Source organism: Conger conger, chromosome 3, assembly GCF_963514075.1.
Source record: "Conger conger chromosome 3, fConCon1.1, whole genome shotgun sequence".
Lineage (NCBI taxonomy): Eukaryota > Metazoa > Chordata > Actinopteri > Anguilliformes > Congridae > Conger > Conger conger.
This window is the reverse complement of record NC_083762.1, coordinates 39,084,583-39,103,446: the sequence shown is the minus strand read 5'-3', so window position 1 is coordinate 39,103,446 and position 18,864 is coordinate 39,084,583. Positions and strand designations below refer to the sequence as shown.

General features: G+C 42.0%; 2 protein-coding genes across 3 annotated transcripts in view; both read left to right on the top strand.

Annotated features, from left to right (window-relative positions):
• Positions 1-2,174, top strand: part of ttc21b (tetratricopeptide repeat domain 21B) — a 38,916-nt gene extending 36,742 nt beyond the window's left edge. The window contains exon 29 of the mRNA XM_061235050.1: positions 1,671-2,174. Within this exon, the coding sequence (XP_061091034.1) occupies positions 1,671-1,748 (78 nt within the window). The 3' untranslated portion in view covers positions 1,749-2,174. The remainder of the gene's footprint in view (positions 1-1,670) is intronic.
• An 812-nt stretch (positions 2,175-2,986) lies between these two features.
• galnt3 (UDP-N-acetyl-alpha-D-galactosamine:polypeptide N-acetylgalactosaminyltransferase 3 (GalNAc-T3)) lies at positions 2,987-18,617 on the top strand. 2 transcript variants are annotated; one of them, XM_061234634.1, is made up of 12 exons: positions 2,987-3,281; positions 4,576-4,677; positions 5,297-5,877; positions 6,903-7,075; positions 8,196-8,345; positions 8,898-9,132; positions 9,717-9,834; positions 10,585-10,785; positions 14,153-14,284; positions 14,496-14,597; positions 15,341-15,493; positions 16,414-18,617. In XM_061234634.1, exons 3-12 carry the CDS (start codon positions 5,381-5,383, stop codon positions 16,525-16,527), a joined length of 1,875 nt encoding a protein of 624 aa, XP_061090618.1. In that variant the 5' UTR covers positions 2,987-3,281; positions 4,576-4,677; positions 5,297-5,380; the 3' UTR covers positions 16,528-18,617. The 2 variants fall into 2 exon arrangements, with proteins under 2 accessions (XP_061090618.1, XP_061090617.1); XM_061234633.1 differs by having other exon boundaries at positions 4,401-4,677.
• The last annotated feature ends 247 nt before the right edge of the window (positions 18,618-18,864 follow it).

The window sequence follows — 18,864 nt, the reverse complement described above, 5'->3', positions numbered from 1 at the left end:
TAGCTCAGATGAGGCACTTGTGAATTTACAGGAGCAACTCGGTCACTTGTTTGTACCGTCTACCATTCTGATTGTACTACTGAGCATTAGCACCACGATCTAAGTGACTTTGACCATGGAATGATTTTTGGTGGCAGACACGGTGGTTTGAGTATCTCAGAAACTGCTGATCTCCTGGGATTTTCACACACACACTAGTCATTAGAGTTTGCAAAGAATTATGCAAAAAACTAAAATAAATCCAGTGAGTAGCAGTTCTGCAGACAGAAACGCTTTGTTTATGAGAGATGTCAGAGGAGAATGGCCAGACTGGTCAAAACTGACAGGAAGGTGACGAAAGTACGAAAAGTTACGAAAGTAACCACACATTACAACAGTGGTATGTAGAAGAGCATCTCTGAAGACACAACACATCATAACTCTAAGTGGATAGGCTACAGCAGTAGAAGCCTAAAAAATAAGTCTAATAAATACCTAATAAATTGCTTGGTGAGTGTACAGTCCCCTCCAAAAGTACAGCAAGGTCAATTCCTTTGTTTTTGCAATACACTGAAGACAATTGCGTTTGAGGTCAAAAGATATACATGAGATGAAAGATCCAAATTTCAGCTTTTATTTCCTGGTATTTTTATCTAGATTTGTTAAACAACTTATCACCTTTTGTATCAGACCATCTCTTAGGTCAGCAAAAGTATTGGAACATGTGACTGATAGGTGTTTCTTATTGCCCAGATGTGTCGTGTTAGATTGATACTACATTTGTGTTAGAAAGGATAAACCAACATGGGACCAGAGAGCTGTCTTTTGGAGACAAGCAAGCCAATTTGAAGCTTAGAAAAAGGGGAAATCCATTGCACAAGCATTGGGGGTAGCTTGTACAACAGCTTGGAATGTCCTGATAAAGAAAGAAACCTCTGGCGTACTGAAAACAGACATTGAACCGGCCAACCAAGGAAAACAACAGCAGTTGATGACAGAAATATTGTGAGAGCTGTGAAGAAAAACCCCAAAACATCAGTCAGTGACATCACAAACAATCTCCACAGGGCATGGGTGAAGGTATCTCAATCAACCATTCGAAGAAGACTTAGAGAGCAGCAATATAGAGGCTGTACCACAAGATGCAAAGCATTCATCAGTAGTAAGAATCGGAAGAGATTACAATTTGCAAAGAAGTACAGAGATGAGCCACAAAAGGTCTAGAACAAGGTTTTATGGACTGACGAGACCCCCCCCCCAAAAACAAACAACACCTGAAAGAGGCTACAGTAATAGCCTGGAAAAACCCCACACAAGAAGAATGCAGCAGTTTGGTGATGTCAATGGGTCACAGGCTTGATGCAGGTATTGCAAGCAAGGGATATGCTACCAAATATTGAGTGCTATTTAATTATATACTCTTTGTTCCAATACGTTTTCTTACCTAAAAATGGGGTGGTCTAATAACAAAGATGCTATGTTTTAAGTAGTTTAACAAATCTAGAAAGAAATACCAGGAATCATCTGTCATCTCATGTACATCTTTTGACCTCAGCCTCAATTATCTCCAGTGTATGGCAAAAACAAAGGAATTGACCTGTTCTGGAGGGGACTGTATACTGTAAGATTAATATAATATAATGTTCTTTTGACTCTGAAAAATAAGTATGAAATATCAATGGTCACTCCAGGTCCTGGACGCACATCCAAATTATCCAAAGATGAGGAAGGAGATTCTGGACAAGGCCCGAGCAGCACTGAGATCATGACGGAGCCTGATGTATGTTGGGAGTCAAATATTTTCTGTTTGCGAGTCTGATGTTTTCTGTTTATTTCAGTGAGCTCTCAACCCCAGGGACCCAATGAATGTGACTGTGACACAAAGTGTTGACTGTCCAAGGTGACATAAACAGTGTTTTTTTGTATTATATAAAACAAGCAATTAAATATATAGTATTTAATTTTCAAAAGGGACAGGACAGAACATGTTTTGGTAACTTGATTCGGTCATGGTACAAACCAGTTGAGGCATCACCGGGCATTTATTCAATCCAGATTAATAATCACAAGATTAAATTGTTTTCATTCAATCACTTCAAGTGTCTCTCCAACCTTTGAGGGTGCTAGACTATTGTATTCACATTTGATGAGTTACTGAATGTGCATGCGTTTCATTAAAGATTTTCTGAAAATAACTTGTGTGAACTGGGTATTTCAAAACATGAGGAGGAATCAACATTGGATTTAAGTGATTTGTGTGTGTGTGTGTGTTAGACATAAACTCCATTTTGAAATATCATGTAGGAGCTTTGAGCTGTTTTGAAAAAAGTACCAGCATGAAGTAATTCCTCCACAAAATAGTAAAATCTTGGTACAGCTTTTAGCCATGGTGGATGATTATGTCCATCGTCTTCCAGAACGATGGCAGAGACTTGGGTCAGCAAGGCCAACCTTGTTAATATTAATCGAAAACCTTAACACACTGCACTAGATCTCGGCGTGCACTGCCTGATGGTTGTTTAGATAAAAAACAAACCGAGAAGAAAAATTCCGCATATGAAAATACAATTCTGGGTAAGTAGCCATTGCCCTGCTTGGTGACTTTCACCGGGAGGCGTTACCCATTGGATGATTTACGGTTATTAATAAGTTATTAAACAGTAGGCCAATATTTCATTTTGTGTATACCGTAACCACGTTTCGGCCCACATCCGTGTGCCTTTCAGTTTCTTAAATTGGTTCTGCGGTAATGGTTTGATCAGTCATATAGGCATAGTTCAAATACATTGTCTCTGAATTTTGACAAACGTTAATTCAACATTGGTCATTTGTGTAAACGTGGTACGTGTTTGGTCTCCAAATCAGAGAATTTGGGTCCTGCGCAGCTACAGCGCCTGAATGTAGCCTACCGTTCAGAGCACAATTTCTTCATTATTTAGTCACTAGCCCCATAGAGTGCGCTATCTGTTATTTGTTACAGCCAAGGAAAGACGCGCAGTGTGGAAAAACTGGAAACAGATGGCCAAACTGGTACCCTGCGTTGTTTCAGTATACATACAATGGATTAAAGTTAATGCCGGTATTCAGCGGCTGAAGTTCAAAGAGGGAAATCATGATGCACCGAGCCAAATCTTACTTGTTCTGCGTATGGGTGTTAACTCAAGTGTCTGCAGGGGTTACTCCACTCTTGCCTTCCGGCTCCGGCTTCTGTTCTTGAAGCTCCAGTAGGCAACGAACCGCTCATGAACACCGTTTGCCAGGATGCGAAAGCTTGAAGATGAAGCCAAGTGTCCGAATTATCGGTAAGCTCTTATTTTCTAACAGCCTAGCGAAGTTATTCAAATTGAGTTTACTTAATCGTTGTGAACTTTGGTATTCCTTCACTTTGAAAACGGATTCCACCTGTAGTAGGCTAATTTGTCAGAAATCTCAAACATATTTGCCAATTAATGGTTTTCGTGTGACAAAGACTGTGTGGGGTATAGCCTACTTTAATTTAGTACTCAAATGTTTATTTAGTTTATGGTAACGTGACTAACAGTGTTAAATAAATGGGGTTTGCAAAATAATGAAAACATATCAAACTGCTTATCTTGTGGGTTTGCAGTACGAACATAAGAAACTCGGACAACATAAACTATTTAATCCAAACTCTGTTCATTTGGGGAGTTTTTCACAAAAGGAATAGCCTTATTGGCTCCGGTGCGTCTGAAAGCACCCACGTTCCTCCGCTATTTGTATCCCGGCAACTGTTTCAATGAATGGCTGGCTGAACAAATCCTATTACTTAAAAGAAGTAACTCGACTCTAGACCAGTGGTTCCCAAACTCGGTCGTGGAGTACCCTTGTGTATGCTGGTTTTCTTTCCAACCGCAATTGCAATCCAAGATTTTTAACAAGCTGTTAATTTTTCTTAATTGGGTGCTTTTCATGTTTAGATTTCATATTGTGCTTATCGTGCAATATTGGAAACTATGCATTCATTTTTACAGACAGATTGCATAAAAAGTGGTAAATTGTTATAATTGTGTGTGTGTGTGTGTGTGTGTGTGTGTGTGTATATATATGATCTTATTTTTTACAAGATGGTGCATGCTAAAATAGCCTATGTTTTCTGTTCACACAGTGGCATACATTTTAAAAGTGGAATACAAGCCAACACATACATTAGCCTACATGTAGCCTACTATTTGCATGTCACTAAACCGCAACCTAGGCGTCCCAGTTCCAAAGGTGATGTGTTTTTTAGCCCTGTAAGAAAAACAAACCAACACTGCCATTATGTCAGGTTTCATCACTTACGACCGAGGCATTTCACCCTGCTCAGGAATTCCATTCTTTGACATGTAAAACTATTTTCAAGTACATATTTTAATATTGTTGCTATTATCTACATGTCTGTATGTATTGCGTGCACACAGATTGCTAGCTTTGCCTGAAGAAGCTGCTCTCTACGCACGCGTATCATCAGATCTCCGCCCTCTACCTGAAACCATCGCACCTGGATCCAACGAGACGGAAGTAGTTTGCAGAGATTACCTGCGATAACTACCATAACGTTTTTTAAAACCGCAATCCCGGATTTCTGTTCTGCAGTTCAGTATGGATTCCACGTTTGCAATGCTGGGGACTATTCAACAGAGACTCAGTTCAACCAACTCCTAAAATGCGTTTTATGTCGTGCTGTGCTTCGATGAGGTATGCATTTCCTTTATTTTCGAAAAAGGACTCTTAAAACAGAACAAAGTCCGATGTAAATAGTTAATGCACAAGAAATAATAACCCGCTTTTCGTCTACGGAAATGGTTACTTTACGTTTTGTCTGTGTTATATTATCCGTACTTACTCTTCGTCCGTTTGAAGAGATGAGATTTGTTCAAAATGAGGCATGATTAGCGGTTATGCTGAATGGATACGGTGATATAAGAACTTGTTCAAAAATAATGAAAAAAAAAAATCTAATGTTTACAAGATTGATTTTTCTTCTCAGTATGTGTACTTGGGCAGTGATGCTTAGGATTTATAATCTTTTGAAATAGCAAATTTGACAAATGAATCAATTTTGCTTTTTAGGGTAATAGTATGTACAGCACCCCAATACCTGAAATAATAAAATGTGGCCAGCCAAAAATGACTTACTCATTTGAGTAGTCCCCCAATCACAATTTTTAGAAAGTATTTATCCTAGAAGTCTTGTGGGTTGAATGAAAAATGGTTTGTGCTTGGACTGCTATAATAGAGAAAACACTGTGCTGCTGTTCATTTTATGATTCGCCTAGATAATAAGTAATGTGTTCCTTCTCTTCTTAATTTTTAGACTTAACTTAACATGGTGCCTCCAGCTTCGCACGTGTTTTTGTGAAGCTCTACCTAACTGACCACTTGGAAATTTCCTGTCAAAATGGCTGCGTTTCGGAGGCTTCTGAGAAGACGGGTGCACCCCTGGAAACTGGTACTGGTGGCCCTAGTGTTTGTCACGTTTCTCTTACTGATCCAACGGGAGGTTGTCAGCCAGCGTCCCAAGGAGGAGCCCTGGCTGAAGGAAATGGCGGACAAACGGGATGCCGTGCTGGGCATGGTGATAGGGGCCGTCAATAACTTTCGGGACGCCATGCCCAAAATGCAGATCCGGGCCCCGGTCCGTCAGCCGGAAAGCGCCGGAAGCCTTTCCTGTCTGCCGGGTTATTACACAGCGGCCGAGCTGAGGCCCGCTTTAGAGAGGCCCTCCCAGGACCCCGGCTCCCCAGGGGCGTCAGGGAAGCCCTTCCACACGGATAACCTCAGCCCCGCTGAGCAGAAGGAGAAAGAGAGGGGAGAAGAGAAGCACTGTTTCAACCTGTTCGCCAGCGACCGCATCTCGCTGAGCCGTGACCTGGGACCCGACACGCGACCACCGGAGTATGTGACTGGTGGTGTTCCAGCCCTCCATTATCTTCTCATTATGGCCCTTTTCAGTCCCAAGAACAATATGAAATGGCTCCACCCAAATCCCGAGGGCTTTTCGCACTACTTGAGAAAATTGAGAGAGTTGAGAATTTACTTGGTTTAATAGCGGTTCAAAACAGTGGTATAGCAGTCATTTTGATTGGGTGAAAATGTATAACGTTGAGAGCACCGTGTGGCACTCTTGGGATTTTACGTTAGTTATGCTTGAATGCCTTATTGCACTCCTGGGACAGAAAGGGTTAATGGATCGGCCAGCTCATTCCAGGGCTCATTTGCACAGGACTGAATCTGAGCTATGGTATGACAAAGAATATGCCAGGAATAGCTTCTGGCATAATTTTAGTACTGTAATACTGTGGTAAACCAGTATTAATTCACCAGTACCTTCATTTGAGAATGTGTAGATTAATGTGATTTTTCTGTACCAGTTCAGTCTAATAAGTACCACCATCTTGTGGTTGAATGTTGAAATTGCACATATCTGGCCAAAGGAATCTGTAATACTTTTGTGACAGAAAATTATATTCACTCCTAAAACCAAAGACCACATGTGAGCGCACGATAACAAGATTTCCTCTTTTGTGTCCAACGTAGATAAATATGAAAGCCTCAGTGCAGCCACCAGATTCTTTGATATTTGTCTGCGATTGTAAGAGGAAATTTTACAAAAACCACAGGCACTAAAATGTTTTTAAACCCATGCCAGCACGTCCAACTTGCCAGCAAAGTTTTGTTTGGCTGATTAAGCTAGTCTGTTTTTGTTCCTTTTATTTTGAATGGGGTAATTTTCACCAAGCCTGGCTTCTACACAACTCACGAGATTTTGATGTGGCTGGGGTTTCAAAAGGTGTCAAATATCTGCCGACCGATACTCAGTGATGGCCAATGTGTGAGCGGGGAGCGGTCAGGGGGGTTCTGGGTTTCTCGATGATTTCCAACTGCTCCTCTCCTCTCCCCGCCCCTCCCGTTGTTCACAGGTGCATCGAGCAGACGTTCAAGCGCTGCCCACCCATGATGACCACCAGCGTGATCATCGTCTTTCACAACGAGGCGTGGAGCACCCTTCTCCGGACGGTGTACAGTGTCCTGCACACCTCTCCCGCCATTTTCCTGAAGGAGATCATTCTGGTGGACGATGCCAGCACAGACGGTAAAAACCCGGGACCGCCCTGCCTTTCTGCGGGCAGGGAAGCAAGGTTCAGGGAGGGAGCTTGGCGGAAGGCAGCCAAGGGGTTTCTGTAAAAGCGCTTCCGGGCCAGAGGCCCACAAATTTCAGCTGTCAGCTAACCAGCCGACTACACACCTCAGCTTGACCGGCTACTTTTAGGCATATATTTAAGGTTAGCTCATTTTTTTAAAACAAATTATGTCAACAGAACAATTTGTCTACCCACTGCCAACACTCCAAGCTGGCTACTTTTTCTCGACTTACTTGCTGGCTACTCAAAAATTTTGGGAACCTCCCCCCCACTCCCCCCTCTCTTCGATGTGACCGTTTGAGGCCTGTCATGCGAGGGGAATGACCTGCTTGCCTCAGCATTTAAACCGCCCGCTTCCCCCTAGACTTACAGTAGAGGCCAGTCAGACTCTCTGGGCAGCTGGCCATGCTGAGGCAAAAGCACTGCATCTCTCACCCTGCGAGTTTCCACTGAGCGGAGCCAAGCAAAAGTAGAGGTGCTTAGTATGCGTGACCACCTGAAATCGGAGCTGGAGAAATATTTTATGTATGTCCCTGACTCTTCAAATCAAGAATGCGGGCTGAATTTCAATTTCACGGCACGGTTGTGAAAAATTAGAGGCAGTACTTTGGTGTCATTCATATCAGGTCTTTGATAATGAGAAGTAAATGAAGCGAGCGTAGGTTTGTTTGTTTGTCATTCAAAGGGACGCGCTACCTTGTCATTACAGAGCATGGACATATTTAGAGTGCAGTTTTCTATTCATACTATTGAATGTGCTCATTATAATGAGCTGCCTGGGTGTCATATGCAAGAGTAACTGGTGCAGTCTGTTGGTGGGGTCATACGATTTGCATAATGGACACACGTCCACGACATTCTCCTTGGCCGTGTTCGATACCGCATACCTCGCGTACCACTCGTACTACATCTCAATGAAAATCAGCCTGAAACTTAGTACGAGTAGCACGCTAGTATTCCATTTCGAACACAGTCTGAGTTTGCTTCAAACCCTAAAGGGAAGAGAAGAGGTTGGGAATGGCACAGTTTCTGAGGGCAGCGGTGCCCTTGTTATGTTTCCTGTGTTGTCAGAGGGCCTGAAGGATGAGCTGGATAATTACCTGAAGCAGCTGCGTGCCGTGCGGGTCGTGCGTCAGCGGGAGAGGAAGGGCCTTATCACAGCTCGGCTGCTGGGCGCCTCGGTGGCCACTGGCCACATCCTCACCTTCCTTGACGCTCACTGTGAGTACTTGAGCGCCGTCCAACGGGCCAATGGTGCGGCAGGAGCAATGTTTGTTTTTGTTTTGGTTTGTTTTGTTTGCATGTTTGCGCATGCCGCTGCACGCGGAGGCTTGTTCGTCTGTTAGCAGTCTGTTAGCCCAGATCGCATCGGGAATTATCATATGCTATAAATGCTGTGATACACTGAAGTGGATTACTATTCACATTGGTGAGAGATTCTTTCTGGTCTTAGTACTTGTGAAAACAAGTATTTATCTGCGTGTGTATTTCCTAATTTTGCATTGGCTAAACTAATAATTGGTTAAATAATTATCTAAAGTTATTGTCACAATGGTTAGTAGTGTTTGGTTATCTTTGGTGGAATTCTAGTCTTTGCTGTCTGTGCCACTGCCTTCACAAGTAATGTAATAAATAATACAATGTCATAAAATTAAATGTTGACTTGGGTTATGAAATACAAATATGTAGACCTCAAGATGCAGACATGTTTAATTGATCTAGCAGTAGAGCCGCCAGTGCTTATCCTTAAGTAAAGAACCCGCTTTCTCTCAGGTGAGTGTTTCCAGGGCTGGCTGGAGCCTTTACTGGCGAGGATTGCAGAGAACTACACGGCCGTGGTGAGCCCCGACATCACCACCATCGACCTGAACACCTTCGAGTTCATGAAGCCCTCTCCCTACGGCCAGAACCACAACCGGGGCAACTTCGACTGGGGCCTGTCTTTCGGCTGGGAGAGTCTCCCCGACCACGAGAAACACAGGAGGAAAGACGAAACCTATCCCATCAGGTGAGACGCCCTTTGAGGAAAAAAGATCAACCTGTGCCTTTGAGAAGTCTTCAGTGAAACCCAGGCAGCATGGGTAATGCTAAAACAATGAAATGCTTGAGTGCTAATGTCAGAGTGGTTTACACCAGAATGACAAATAGTCTCCTTGTGGCCCCCTTCCTGTAAATGAACTGTTTTTTTTTGTTTTTTTTTCCTCACTGTTTTTTCCCATTGAACTTTTGGTAACACTTTTGTTGAACCTCTCACCATAAGGCTGGCATAACACTGTCATATGCATGACATAACAGCTGTCACAAGATGGAATAACTGGTGATGTCAGTTGGTTAAATTATATAAAACTGTCATACTTTTACCAATACATGTTATGACATATGTTACCGTCATAAAATGTACGGATAAAAGTATGGTACGGATACGGATAAAAGTTTTATGTCATTTGAGAGCCTGACATCATCGGTTATGCCATCTTGTGACAGCTGTTATGTCATGTTTATGGCAGTGTTATGTTAGCCTCAATGAGGGGTTCAAGTAAAGTGCGAGAGGTTCAAGTAAAGTGTTACCAAACTTTTCATGTTTCTGTGCAGAACACCCACTTTTGCTGGCGGACTTTTCGCGATCTCAAAAGAGTACTTCTATCATGTCGGAAGCTATGATGAAGAAATGGAAATCTGGGGTGGAGAAAACATTGAAATGTCTTTCAGGGTGAGTGCCAAGAAGAACCTGCACACAGTTCTATTCAGCCTCTCTGACATTGTTCATCCCAGCATTATGGTAGTCCTTCCGCTTCTCTGGTTTACTTGCCTCTCAGCATGCGACAGACCCGGGTTAAATATGTAATTGTTTTGGATTCAAATGCTTTTCTGTACTTGCTTGATCTTGCCTGGTGCAATTGAGCCAAGCAAGAGGACCAGAAGGCGATGTTTGCACTTTTTGAGAGTATTCCATAGGTTCCAATCCACAAGACAAGCTCAGGAAAGCATAGAAAAGTACAGTGCAGTCTGTAAGTATTTGGCCAGTGGTACAATTTATGTTCTTTTGGCTCTGTACTCCAGCAGATTGGATTTGAAATGAAAAAATGAATATGAATATATTAGTTTGATTACGTTTGTTCCCCTAAAATAGGGGGTCTATATGTAAAAAGGAATGTACAGTAATTCCTACATGAATCACACAATATGGATGTAGATACCATCAAATGAAAGGTGACACTTTAGCACATTGGTTTTGAAATTAATATTGGGTTACAGAGGCAAAAGAACAGAAATTCTACCACTGTCCAAATATTTACGGACTGCACTGTTTTTGAGTCCAAAACATTTCCGTATTTCACCCGGGTCTGGTATGTAATGAAAGTAGAAGGCTGATGTTCGGTGATGCTGCGGATGTGATCATTCAGTTGCTAAAAGAGCAGAAGGGTTTGCATTTACCTGCTTCTCTGTGTTTAACCCGGAGGTGTGGCAGTGCGGGGGGCAGCTGGAAATCATCCCGTGCTCCGTCGTGGGGCACGTCTTCCGCACCAAGAGCCCCCACACCTTCCCCAAGGGCACCCAAGTGATCGCACGCAACCAGGTGCGCTTGGCCGAGGTCTGGATGGACGAGTACAAGGAGATCTTTTACCGTAGAAACCAGCAGGCCGCACAAATGGCCAGAGAGGTAGGCAGGCGGCAAGACCTCCCGTCGCTCTCTGTCCCAGGCCTTGGGACGCCGTTCCCACGCCAGGTCTGGGTCAAATACAGTGCAGTCCATATGTATTTGGACAGTTGGTACAATTTCTGTTCTTTTGGCTCTGCAGTCCAGAACATAGGATTTGAAATGAAACAATAAACGTGAGGTTTAGCCTATCGCCTTTAATTTGAAGGTATTTGCATCCATATCGAGTGATGCATGTCGGAATCTCATCCCTTTTTATCTATCGTCTCAGTATCTAGCTTTAAGTATCTAGTCTTAATTCTAGGCTTTTGATTGCCTTTGGAGTCTGTTATTGACGTTTGCCAACAGGAGGCCCAGACCTGTGCCAATGACAGTCAAGGAAGCCACTATGAGGCTGAGGAAAATAAATTGTACCAGCTGTCCAAATGCATTCGGACTGCACTGTATATAATTGTTTTTAATTTGAATACTTTTCTTTGCTTGATTGTTTAATGTTTAACTCTGTACCGTTTAGAGTTCAGCTTTGCTTTTGATCACATTCAGATTCATTGTAACAGAGATTTAAACCAGGGGTGCCCAAATTGTGTTATCTTTTAGGGAGTTGTCTTTTTATTGTATTTGTTTACTCTACAGGAAAGCACTTTGTGCTGTATGCTCAAAGTGCTATACAAAATAAATCAGAATATCACAGAAATGCAGCAACTAAGATGGAAAATGTACAGATTAAATTAAGTATAAAAAATACTTAATTAAAAGAAAAATACAAGTCTTTATGTTCACTGCCAGAAGTACATGCAGGGTTGTGTCAGGTCCCTACCTGGACTATGAGTCTAAGCTGTTTCATTCAATAATTGTGTATGTGGGCAAAGTAAATGATGTCCAGTCCATCAGAGACACTCTGTGTTCGATACAGACCAGTAAAATATGGCCAACCAGAAATGGCCAATGAGGAATCCATTTAAAGGAGCAGTGCCTGGAGCCTTATATGGCCTGTGCTGGGAATGTTGTCCCGCAGACATAGACCTAGTCTTTGGTCGTAAATGGTCCCTCTCCAACAAACCCCAGGGGAGAGAGCACCAATTCAAAGTGCTCTCCTGCTGTGTTCAAAAAGACTGTCTCCTCAAAATGCTTAACCCTCCTATTATGTTAAGATTTTATGACCGCTTTTATGTTGGGGGGTCAACTTGACCCCAACAGTTTAAATAAACACACAATTACTGTAATAGAAATATTTGGACCCGTTGCTTGTTGCCTTCTTATTGTTTCCCAAATGACTAGTATGACTTCTATCCTTAAATAGGAAAAATCTGTGAGTAACCTAATTTTAGAGCCTGAGGTACAATAAGCGAAAGATGGGCACCTGTATGGGAAAGTGCCACCAGAATTGTCTGCAAAGAAATCTGAGATGAAAATAAAAATGGTTGTACATTTTTATGCAGTTACAGAGGATCAAAATAACCCCACACAACACATTTGTATGCAAAGTTTGTACAGGACCTAGCATACCAGTATGTCTATTGCATGTTTACCATTTCATTAGAAAATTAGAAAAAACATACAAAACAGCTTGTTTCATATATCAATATGAAACAAGCTTAACTGAATTTTGAGGGATGTCAAACACTCATCCCGCATCTGAATCTGGTGCGTGATGGCAACGATGATTATATTCAGTTTGTGTGCAAGAAGCATTGTTTTTACCACAGACGGAACACTGCCTGTGTTGTCCTCCAAGCCGGATATTTCTTTCCTTTTTCTTTTTTAAGCTTGGCCACAGGTCCATTTTATATTTATTAATCCCAGCAAGTTCTTTTTGTTGTTTTTCTTCAATGGCTTTGAGCCTATGTTTCTGGGTTTGGCTGAATTTAGTGGCTGGAAGGTAGCTTTCGAGTGTTCTAAAGAAACAAACATTTGCATTGTATCAATTGTAGTTCAGTTGGCTTCTTGTATACATTTTAAAAATAATGACATGTAGAGCAATATTTGAACTTTGATAACATTATCGTCTTCTTGTCGTGTATGCTATTGTGAACTTGGGGCCAAAACTAAGATAAAACTGTCAAGATTAAAAATCAGTGCAGATTTGATCAAAAATGAACACAAGTTTGGAATGTGTTTCTGTTCCACTCTTTGATCGAGTGCCCTATGTGTTTCCTCATAACAGCAATGTTTCGTTGAAAATTGCAAGGTGTAGTTTGTCCTTTCAGTCCAATACTCAATTGATTGTTGAGTGTGGCTGTCAAGTTAAAGGAAACTGCAGATGTTTTTGACAAGAGCATTCATGTTTTTGAGGGTAATTACTGCCACACTCGAGGATCATCTAGCTTGGGTGTGTTGTGTAGCACAGACAAACCCACAGCTTCCTTGGATCACTGACAACATTGTAAAATGAAGCCAGCCAAATTCACAGCTAAAATATACACTCCCTGAGCATATTTTTACTTTATTACACCTACTTATTCAAGCTCATGATTATCTAATCAGCCAATTGTGTGGCAGTAGTGCAATGCATGCAATCATGTAGATACAGGTCAAGAGCTTCAGTTTACCATAAGAAAGGAAAAAATGTGATCTAAGTGACTTTGACCGTGGAATGATTGTTGGTGACAAACAGGGTAAATGGTTGGCTTTTATATAGTGCCTTTATCCAAAGCGCTGTATAATTGATGCTTCTCATTCACCCATTCAAACACACACCACCCACCAACGGTGATTGGCTGCCATGGAAGGCCCCAACCAGCTTGTCAGGAGCATTTGGGAGTTGGGTGTCTTGCTCAGGGACACTTCGACAGACCCAGGGTGGAATCGAACTGGCAACCCTCCAACTGTGAGACGACTGCTCTTACCGCCTGAGCCAATGTCGCCCCAGGGTGGTTTGAGTATCTCAGAAACTGCTGATCTCCTGGGATTTGCACACGTACTAGTCTCTAGAGTTTGCAAAGAATGAAAAACAAAACAAACAAAAAAATCCAGTGAGCAGCAGTTATGCAGACAGAAACGCCTTGTTAATGAGAGGCATCAGAGGAGAATGGCCAGACCAAAGCTGACAGGAAGGTGACAGTAATGCAAATAACCACATATTACAACAGTCGTATGCAGAAGAGCATCTCTGAACACACAACGCATCATAACACTAAGTGGATGGGCTACAGCTGTAGAAGTCTAAAAAATAAGTCAAATACCTAATAAAGTGCTCACTGTGTGTACAAAATGGAGGTGCTCTCTCAAGCCAACCACATGAACAAATGGGAAGTTCGATGTTAAACAATCTGGTAGCGGGGGTTTTCCTGCCAGTTGAAAGAGTGGGCAATGTGGAAAATCTACCCTCCCCAGCATCCGCGTGTTCTAAGGCCTTGAATTGTTTCCACAGAGGTCGTTTGGTGATGTCTCCCGGCGCGTGGACCTCCGACAGAGGCTGGAGTGCAGGAGCTTCTCCTGGTATTTGAAGAACGTTTATCCTGAGGTCTTCATGCCTGACCTCAGCCCGCTGAAGTTTGGCGCGGTAAGCATCCCCCCCCCCCCCTTCCCCCTCAGCAATCCGTTCCAGACCACAGGCTTGCATGGGACCGCTGTATCTGTGGTTTAATTACGGAAAGCTTTGAAGGCACCCGCACCGGTCGGCGTGGCAGCAAGTGGGAACCCCAGGGTGAGGCCTTGATTGGACGCTTTGTGTGAATCATGCAATCTGCAATCATGTTCCCGTTTCTTTCCAGGTGAAGAATCTGGGTAAAGACTCTTGTCTGGATGCTGGCGAGAACAATGAGGGTGGCAAACAGCTGATTATGTACCCCTGCCATGGACTGGGCGGAAACCAGGTGCCCTCATTTTAATCCTTATCTTGTTTTGTTTTGGGGGGGGAAAGGGTTGTTTCTTTATTGACGATAAATGCTTTGGTTTGGAAAAGGTCTTTGGTTGCCTCCAGGTTTGCTGACATTTGTACCTAATTGTACATTTATGGCTGAATTAACCCTTTCAGTCCCAAAAGTTCCCACTCAAGCGTAACTACTGTGAAATACATTTTCAACCAATCAAAATGAATTCTATACTATTATTTTGAGCCCCTATTAAAACTGTACTAAATGTTCTCAACATTCTCGATTTTCTCAACCAAAGCCAAAACCCCTTCTGATTTGGTTGAAGCCATTTCATAATGGGCTTGGGAATGAAAGGGTTCATTTTGAAAGGTGCTCATTGATAGTGAATGTAAAAACCTACAAATCCCCAAGCACTATATTCAGTGCTTTTCTGTCTACATATACTTATTAGTGTCATTAATCTGTATTCCTTGTCATACAATCCTGGACTTAAATGTACCTGTTGAGTAAATGTGCTCTTAACAAAATAAAATTATAAAACAACACAACCAGAGCCTTGATATAGGTGTACTTATTCTGTATATGGAGAATATGATTCTTCCTTCCTTATGAGGTGACTGTTTGCTCTCTTACCCCTTACAGCTGGGTATGTGTACAAAACTGCTTGTATAATATGAAAATGGCAAAACTGCTGTTACTAAAACTACAGTGTTAACCTTTTAAACCCCTTTAAAATGTTTCAGTATTTTGAATACTCCACGCACCACGAACTCCGGCACAACATCCAGAAGGAGCTGTGTCTTCATGGCGCGGAGGGGATTGTGAAACTGGAGGACTGCCAGTACAGAGGGCACGACACCTTCGCCCGCACCGAGCAGAAGTGGGAACTGAAGGAGGTAGTATATGTTTCTAAACTGTGTTTATCCCTGTGGTGCCCAATCATGTGCTGTGGAGGGCTGAGAGCATGCACATTTTCATCCCAAACGGTCACAACAGCTGGTGGCTCATGATTGATTGGGCACCGTTCCTTTATGTGCTCAGAGCATGCATCATCACATTCTTAAGGGAGCAGTTCACTGGTCGATCTCAGTTGGGTCAAGGCTGTAAAGAGGATGACCTCCTGGCTGGGGTTCAGGCTCTGGGTAAAGCCTCGGCTATATCATTAGCCACCTGTGGCTAGGTGGGTGCAGATGTGGGCACACAATTTACTCCATCCTTAGCACTTGTGTCAGCCACCCTGGCTACTCAACTCCGCGTCCTGCGGGCAACCATGCGCTACACCACCTGTTATCACCAATTAACTTCTTATCTGAACCGAGCAGGTTAAATAATTAGTGAAATCAGGTGGTGTAGCGCACGGTAGGAGCAAATACCTGCAGACGCTGTGGCCCGCAGCAGGACGTGGAGTTGAGTACCGCTGCACTAGCAGTACACACTAGCGGTATTTGTTGTTTTCAGAAATGTTTTGGTTGAAAGGTTTTTGCTACCTTGACCTGTCCGTACACACAACTAGAATGCAGTCTGAGGTTTTAAAACTTAGAATACGGTCAACACAGAACATTTGCTTGACAGAACAATTGAGTCTTGCCTGGTGAAAGTGAACCAACCAAAAGGACCAGAAGGTGGGGTTTGCATTTTGAGAATTTCATGGGTTCCAATGGACAAGAGACACTCAGTAAAGCGTAAAATGTACAGTCTATGAATCCGAAATAATTGCGTATTTGACTCAGGTCTGACAGAATTTTTACAGTATTGGTCTCTGTTGAATACTGTTGTTATTTTTTAATCTAATCTATTCCCTCTGTGCTCCTTGTAGAGCCAGTTATTGGTGAACCCCGGCTGGCAGCTGTGCCTGAGTGCCCGGCATGAACACCCCTCTCTGGTGCCCTGTAACCCCTCGGACCGCTACCAGCACTGGGTGTTTGCCTGAGAAGCCTCTGGAATGTCTCTGCAACCCCACAAAGCACCTCGAGAAGTGTGACTGTCTACAGGCCCACTTTCCCAAGGAACATTTTGTGTTTTTGTTTAATTTATTTTTATAGGTGAGATAAACACTACTGGATAGTTTTGAACTCTGGAGAGGAAAACGGACCAGCGGGGAAGGATGCTGACAGGGTTGTACTGAAGTTTTACGTTTTTGCATTTCGCAAACTTTTTTTTTTAACAATGATTTATTTTATCATAGTTTGACGATTTACTTACTAACAACCATCACCGTGATTATATGGAAGCTATCCCGTGCCGCATGTCCAGTTGTCAAATGATCACGACTAAATTAAAACTCAACACACGAATGAACAAAAGGCCACATCGTAAAGTATGAAAACTCGACACGTGAATTTACAAACCATCACACCGCATGGAATTTGATTAAAGCTGTGTTTAGGCCTATTTCATTTTTAAAAGATATGCCATTACCACCGCATTTGTTATTTTTCAATGTATCATTCCTCAATGTTTTCTTTTACCTATAGCCAGAATAAAATTCTGTTACGCGTGGTTCAGCGGTGAGATATTGAAATTTGCCGTAGGCATTCATTGGCTGAAATCAGAGGTTGAGCCACACGGATTTTAAGTTGACTTTGACTTTTGACTTGACCTAACCTAGCTGCTAACACTAATAGTATTTTTAATTTATTGTAATAATCGATGTGTGGTTATGCGCCTCCACTACCCTGCAGAAAAAAACGGTTCAAGCTCGGAAAATGGTAGCAGATCGATAGCCGAAGCATGGATATGTATCCATGGGCGTTGCTTTTGATGTTTTGTATGCCGTCACGATGAATGATAAACTATAAATGGCAAATGTGGTGGTAAAGAATGATAAAAGCCGGTTCTGTTTTTAAATCAAATAAACACGGCTTTAATGAAATTGCATACAGAATTTTAATTCATGTGTTGAGTTTTCGTTATTAGACATGGTCATTTGATAATTGTAAATGTGGCACGGAATGGCTTCCGTGGATGGATGACAGGGAGTGGAATAATTTGAACTGAACCGCGCCTCTGCATCGTAAACGGCAATAATAATCATTCTCGTGTTAAATTAACAAAACTTTAAAGTAAGCCTAGGACTGTTACAAATAGTGTACCTCACAATCCATGTTTACATGTATATTAAAATGGATCCTGACATTTTTTAAACTTCTTTTAGAAAAGTATTTGTGTATGAAACCCAGGGAAAATGTTTAGTTGAACCAAGCGCATCTGTTACAATATCCTTCGGTTTTGTTTTCTCCAATAATCACATCTAGGAGACTTTTTAAGCTCCTGATGCATTCTTTTCCTTTACGAAACAGTGGATGACTTTCTCTACTGTATGTGGATTAATGACTGATATATTATGGGAGAGACACATCTGTGAAAGGGCACTTTTTTTTAAAGCATTTCAACCTTTTCATAGCAGTAGTGCAACAGGTCAAATGCATCTTCACAAATGGCCTGTCCTTCGTTAAACACTAATGTCTGTAATTTTCTATTTGAAATGATCATGTGGCAAACCATTAGCTTTTGTATTGTAACATGTTTAGAAATCTATTGATGTAGGAATGATGATTATCAAATGATGCAATACTTTTCTTATAGTTTCAAGAACCAAAGACATTTCTAAGGTGTTAGAGGATGTTGAACTGTCATTGACTTTCTTTTTCTCCAACAAATATTAGGAGGAATCTCACTAAAACTGAACATTTGATGTGTAAATATTTGACCCAAGTCATGTGTCTGAAGTTGTGAATGAATCCATCCCTGTGTTTTCTAAATGCCATTGTGTAAAAAGTGAAGTCTACAGCCCAGGGACCCAAAATCCCTCTGCATACCACAACCAATGCCAGTGCTGTGTTGGTGTGCCTTACTTCAGTGTTTTTGGTTCTTGTCTTGAGATGACACTGTGATTGATAATTGTGCCTTGAATGACCGCAGAGTGGAGACCCAATCTAGCACATTCAGTTGGGAGTGGTTTTGATTTGAGTGATGTGCCTTCAACAGACTTCTGCCAATAAAAAAACTGAAGAAGTGTGACCACTGTCTCTGCCATCTTCATCACACCATAACTCCATTAATTCAGTAACCAGTCAAAGGTTAAGAATGTGGACCTTTTAAACTCACGTCTGTTAATAAAACATGTTGCTGCTATAGCAATAACGGCATTCTTTTCCTGTGAATTAGGTCAGATATTACAGTGGTAGTTATGGATATTTATGTGTTACTGATAAAAAATTCAGACTTCTTTGCGCAAAGATAACTTAAACTCTAAAACTTAAATCCA

What these genes read in the sequence shown, in the direction of transcription:
- galnt3 (XM_061234634.1), top strand. Translation starts at nt 5,381, where the DNA reads ATGGCTGCGTTTCGGAGGCTTCTGAGAAGACGGGTGCACCCCTGGAAA. An exon ending in ACATTGAAATGTCTTTCAGG is followed by an intron (nt 9,835 to 10,584) that starts GTGAGTGCCAAG and finishes TTTAACCCGGAG; the next exon opens with GTGTGGCAGTGCGGGGGGCA. An exon ending in AGAAGTGGGAACTGAAGGAG is followed by an intron (nt 15,494 to 16,413) that starts GTAGTATATGTT and finishes TGCTCCTTGTAG; the next exon opens with AGCCAGTTATTGGTGAACCC.